At 56.7% G+C, this 5,586-nt stretch overlaps 2 protein-coding genes across 2 annotated transcripts; one reads left to right on the plus strand and one right to left on the minus strand.

Moving 5' to 3' along the window:
- Positions 1 to 172: 172 nt before the first annotated feature.
- Positions 173 to 4,171, plus strand: GUITHDRAFT_135412 (hypothetical protein; the record flags this gene model as incomplete). The annotated part of the gene is made up of 19 exons (XM_005837172.1): positions 173 to 372; positions 539 to 824; positions 928 to 980; positions 1,111 to 1,213; positions 1,260 to 1,406; positions 1,508 to 1,721; positions 1,764 to 1,846; positions 1,891 to 2,012; positions 2,054 to 2,096; positions 2,139 to 2,159; positions 2,274 to 2,351; positions 2,397 to 2,495; positions 2,518 to 2,601; positions 2,649 to 2,687; positions 3,127 to 3,195; positions 3,252 to 3,393; positions 3,505 to 3,803; positions 3,848 to 3,894; positions 3,946 to 4,171. The coding sequence occupies 19 exons, from the start codon at positions 173 to 175 to the stop codon at positions 4,169 to 4,171; spliced, it is 2,355 nt and encodes a 784-aa protein (XP_005837229.1).
- Positions 4,172 to 4,313: 142 nt separating this feature from the next.
- GUITHDRAFT_67076 (hypothetical protein) lies at positions 4,314 to 5,586 on the minus strand (the record flags this gene model as incomplete). Its single annotated transcript, XM_005837173.1, has 8 exons — positions 4,314 to 4,424; positions 4,520 to 4,796; positions 4,845 to 4,894; positions 4,945 to 5,023; positions 5,069 to 5,103; positions 5,155 to 5,241; positions 5,288 to 5,404; positions 5,476 to 5,586. 8 exons carry the CDS (start codon positions 5,584 to 5,586, stop codon positions 4,314 to 4,316), a joined length of 867 nt encoding a protein of 288 aa, XP_005837230.1.

Consider the following 5,586-nt stretch of genomic DNA (forward strand, 5'->3'; position numbering starts at 1 on the left):
TGAGCGAGTGAGAAAGAGGCGTCAGGTGACGGAGGACAAAACCATCTTCTTTCCGCTGGAGCTGACAGACTTCGATTACGGAAATCGGGTGTTGGGTCTCATCGAGCAGGGGCTGGGGGAGGTGAGGGAGAGGAGAGCAGGACAAGGCGGGAAGTAGCTCCGGGCGCTAGTGATGCACTGCTTGTACTCGCTGCACTGCTTGTACTCGCTGCACTGCTTGTACTCGCTGCACTACTTACACTACTTGTACTCGCTGCACTACTTGTACTCGCTGCACTACTTGTACTCGCTGCACTGCTTGTACTCGCTGCACTGCTTGTACTCGCTGCACTGCTTGTACTCGCTGCACTGCTTGTACTCGCTGCACTACTTGTACCCTGCACTACTTGTACTCGCTGCACTGCTTGTACTCGCTGCACTACTTGTACTCGCTGCACTGCTTGTACTCGCTGCACTGCTTGTACTCGCTGCACTGCTTGTACTCGCTGCACTGCTTGTACTCGCTGCACTGCTTGTACTCGCTTGATCCTCTCGGCAGGTTCATGTGGCCATGGTGGAGCTTTCACTCGCGACTCCTGTGGTATCAGATGGAGTCCTTGTCCCCAGCAGCCAAGTGTCTCTCTCCCAGCTCCTTCGCCACCTCGAAGACGCGCATGTGGCCAAGGAAGTCACCGAACGTCGCATGTGAGCATCTGACGAAGAAGCAGGCCTTCAGCTCCCGCATGCTCATGGACGAGCAGGACTTTCGGGAAATGATGAAGAGACTTCAACAAGCACTTGCAAGCATGTCCAACAAGTCCAAAATCCTGCAAGACCTAAATCACGTGAGTCTGCTCCCTCCCTCTCCTCCCCTCCCTCCTCTTTTGTCCCTCCTCTCCCTCTTCTCCCTCCCTTCCTACCTCACTTCCTACCTCACTTCCGCCATAGACTGACCAGCCCTTGAGTGCCAAACAGATCAGCTCTTCGACCTGGGCTTGCAGGTAGCACGACTGCTCTCTCGGCATGGCTGAGAGGAGAGCAGATCCTTGGAGCAGGGTCAAGAGCTAGTCTCTGCTGCCAGACATCCCAACAGCTCCTGCAGTTGAAGACGCGCTGGACCCGGCATCGCAGTTTTCGTCAGGAGAGGATGAAGAGGTTGATGGAGGTCTTGCCCTCCGACGCTTGTGGTCCATGCGAGGAGCAACTGGTGAAGCTCAAGAAGAGGATCGCCAAGGTGATGGGCTTGTGGCTCGAGAGTTTCAGTGACCGGAGTCTCTCAGCTGAAGAGCCTCCCTGCCTTCTCCCACCGAGAGCAGCTTGACCACATCTGGAAGAGAGTGCACGACCTCGCGGAGGAGAGGTCTTTTCTGTCAGAGACTCTATATCAAAGCCGCGAAGAGGAGCGTTATCACGTGCGAGCCAAGAAGGTGGGAGGGGAGGCGCGTCAGCTGAGGGGAGGCGCGTCAGCTGAGGGGAGGCGCGTCAGCTGAGGGGAGGCGCGTCAGCTGCGGTGACGCTCTTGCTCTAGTGGGATCAAGCTCAGATGAACAAGCACGCGCAAGACTTGGAGATGCTACCCAGGATCGAACAAGTCAGCGAGAAGCTCGCAGAGGTATGGGCCTCCATCAGACCAGCCGAGCTGCAGGAGAGCGAGGAGAGAGCTGGGTATCGCGAGTGCATAGAAGAGTTTGTGGAGAGAAGAGACTACGTGTCTGCCAACGAGATGTCGAGAAGGCTGGAGGGTGAGGAAGCTCATAGCCTGGTCGCCTACTGATCTTGTGCAGACATGCAGGCAATGAGAGACAGACAGCAGGCCAACACCTTGATGGCTCGCTTGTTCCAGAGAGCTGGGGAGAGAGGAGGAGTCGTGAGCTCGAGCGATGTGATGCTTTATGTGTGAGGTCATGGCAGATCCGGGCCATGACGGAGGTTGTCAAAAGAAGCGACCCTCGCTCTCTCCCAGACGAGCCTCTCTTCGACGAAGACTTGCTGGTGTTCCTGCTAGACAAGCAGTTGGAGGTTCTGCGGGAGAGGTGGGAAGGTGTCATCTTTCATGAGTGACATGCTGGGGAAGGTCGAGAACGTGGAGGCTCGACTATGAAGCAGACCCCGCACAGGTTCTCTCGTCCTCTCAGACTCTATCCCGACATGTCCAGCAGGTTGACGAGCTGATCGCAAGAGTAAGTCATCTTGATCTATTCTTACATTCCATCTTTCTTACATCTACTCTTACGATGTATTCTTACATTCGTCATCGTTGACATGACAGCCGTGAAGCTAAACGAGCATGTCAGGTCGAGAACTATCAAGCGCTCCTCTCTTGGAGGTTGTCAGCGCTGGAGCGACTGCAGGAAGCAGAGGAAGCTGTGGAAGTGTGACTGGCTGTCCCAGCACCCCAGCAGCTGATCCCCTCGTAGAGCATGCGAGCTGTCGTCGAGGAGCTTCTCGTCCCCTCGCACGGAAAGCTCTCGAGGGTGACGGCCGCGAGGATTGTGAGGCTTGTGTCTCCTACTCATGTGAGGTCCTCACCTCTTTCAGCTTGAGCATCTCTCCTTTGACCTCTCGCGCCTTCGCCGCCTCCTTCTGCATCGCGACAGCCTCTTGGCCCTCGCGGATGACCTGGTTCGCTGATGCTTCCCAGCCTCCTGGTGGCCAACACGCTTATGCAGGAGGACGCGAGCAGAGGCGGTCAGAAGCCAAGGCATGCGGTGTGGGGGGCTGAGGGCTGGAGAAGCTGCAAGGGATGGATGATGACAAGCATCGGAGGATGGGGCAAAGACGAAGGAAACTTCAAGAGCCCTTGCGGCCTCGCCTTCAGGCGCGACCCTCTTCCTCTCCTCCTTCCCTTCTCCTCTTCCTCTCCTCCTTCCCTTCTCCTCTTCCTCTCCTCCTTCCCTTCTCCTCTTCCTCTCCTCCTTCTCTTCTCCTCTTCCTCTCCTCCTTCCCTTCTCCTCTTCCTCTCCTCCTTCTCTTCTCCTCTTCCTCTCCTCCTTCCCTTATCCTCTTCCTCTCCTCCTTCCCTTCTGCTCTTCCTCTCCTCCTTCCCTTCTCCTCTTCCTCTCCTCCTTCCCTTCTCCTCTTCCTCTCCTCCTTCCCTTCTCCTTCTGCTTCTCCACTCCTCCTCCCTGCTTACTCACTGTTCTGTAGCCCGACAGGTCAAGTCCTGGTAGCGGATCGCGGGAATCATCGGGTGCAAATCTTGTCCGACAACGGCAGGTAGAGGTCGCCTGCTGCTTCTGGAGCAAACGCGCTTGTGGTGAAGGGTGCTCAAGGCCTTCGCGAGTCGAGGCTCAGGAGATGGAGAGCTGGAGAGCCCAAGCGGGGTAGCTGTGAGTGAAGACGGAAGAGTGCTGGTGGCTGATCGAGGGAACAATCGTATCTCCGTGTTCAACATGGAGGGGCGTTGGCTCTATCGTGAGACCTCCGTGTTCCTTTCCTGTCGGCCATCTCCTACGCTCTCTGCCTCCCCTCGCCAGCTGCTACAACATACATGACGACTGTCCTGTACACTCACTGAGCATGCAGACATAGGGAACGGGACGGGAGTAGAAGCAGGGGAGATGCAGGGGCCTTGCGGGGTGAGGAGACGATGGCTGCGGGCAAATAGTGAGAGGCTGCAGGTGGCGACAAGCAGGAGGAACGAAGTCCTGGTGGCGGACTGCGGGAACCATCGCGTCCAAGTGTTCACGCTAGACGGAAACTTGAAGCGAATCATGGGGGAAGGGCTGAGATATCCCATCTGTGTGGCGGCGAGGAAGAGCGGGGAAGTGCTGGTCACAGAGAGAGGAGGAAGCAGCGTCAAGGTCTTGTCGCCCGACGGGAGGGTGAGTTGTGCTGATGCTGGTGGTGAAACTCATCAGGGCTTCAGCTCGTTGCTTCGCTTCCCCTCGCCGCAAGTCGACAAACTCGCAACGAGTGAGCGCCATGAGCAGAGGAAGAGGAGAAAGCCAATGACTCGCCAGCCAGGTTTCACGTCTGTGCCATGGGCGAGAGGATAGCAGTGTCTGACGCAGCAAGTCACGTCGTGCGTGTGTTGGATGCCGGGAGCGGAGAGGTGCTTTCGCAGCTGCTGCTGCAGCACCATGACACCTCCCTCATCTCTCCTAATGCTCTCGCCGCCTATGACGATAGTCTGATCGCCCTCGCCGACCATGCGAGGCACAGCATCGTGTTTGTACAGGAAGAGAAGTAGAGACATCGCTGGTTTACAAGGAAGGGGTGAGATGCTGCTGGTAGCTGATGACTTTGACTCCTGTCCCAACCACGGCAACTCTGAGAACATCTGTCCTACAACCGAATGAGAGGCACAGCACCTCTGAGCATGAGAGCATGTCTTACCTTCGATGAGCTGACATCGGCATGCGAGCACGAACCTGTTCAAGGAGGGAGAAGTCCAAGTCGGCAACGACAACGCCAGCAGATTCGGAACCTGCGTCTTGAAGCACCTGACCACAAGTCACTTACCCTCACGTTTTCCGCCGCAGCTCTCATCCTCTCTCATTCTCTTCCAATGATGCGCATCCGTCTCTTCCATCTTCACCTTCCCCCACGGGTCGACGATGAGCGCATGGCCGTAGCTCGACCGCTTCTCATTGTGTCTTCCGAACTGTGCTGCGGCTGCGACATAGCACTGGGTCTCGATCGCTCTTGCTCGCAGCAGCACCTGCCGGCATCTATCACACTCCTCCCCTCTCAGGCTTCCTCCTGCCTCCCAGTGCGCCTCGCCCGTGGTCGGCATGAAGGCGCTGGGGATCAGGATGAGATGTGCTCCTGCATCTCTGAGTGCGACGAAGAGCTCAGGAAACCTGAGATCGTAGCTGCAACATCGTCATGGAATGCATCCTTTGCATCACCCTTGCCAGCACCATGTTGTGATCCCGATGTTGCCAAACGGAGTGTCTTTAAGCACAACGATCTGCAGGATCGCGTCACGACATGCGGGTAATTTCGTACACAAGGACTCACTTCCTCTCCTTTATGCGTTGATCTGCTCTCCTGGAACCCTCCATCATAATCCACATCGAACAAGTGCAGCTTCCGGTATCTGAGGCTCGCTCAGTTCTAACCTCCCGCAGCTCCTCCCCCTCACGTGGCTGCGATCTGCCCAGCATCGTCTACAACGATCTGCCCATGGGGGATGACTCAGAGTTTGTTCTCACACGAGTTTTGCATCACGTGAGTGTTGTATATCTTTGGATCGTCTTTTGTCTTGCGTTCGTGGAAGCCTCCTAAGCTCAGCCACAAACCCTCGTCTCGCGCCAGCTGCAGCTAGTTGAGCTCCGTCACCTCCGCCCTCCTCCGCGTCGACCTTTCTGTACCGAGAGACGATTTCTCCCGTCAAAGGCTCTGCCATCTTCAACGCGTCGCCCGTGCCTGGGGTTCCCATGAACTCGAAGCACTCAGGGAGCGACAAGAAGGAGGCGCCCTGTCCCGACATATCAGACGACCAGGAGGAGAGCAAGGAGACTAGGGAAGGGGAAGAAGAAACACAAGCACCTGCAAGCGAGCAAGTTGGCACAGCCTCTTGCTCTCTGCCATGTTCGCCTCCACGTCACTCGTCGATCGCATCTGACCGACCGCGATCCGAGCTGCTGCATGTCGCAACAT

Source organism: Guillardia theta, assembly GCF_000315625.1.
Source record: "Guillardia theta CCMP2712 unplaced genomic scaffold GUITHscaffold_15, whole genome shotgun sequence".
In the NCBI taxonomy this organism is placed as follows: domain Eukaryota; class Cryptophyceae; order Pyrenomonadales; family Geminigeraceae; genus Guillardia; species Guillardia theta.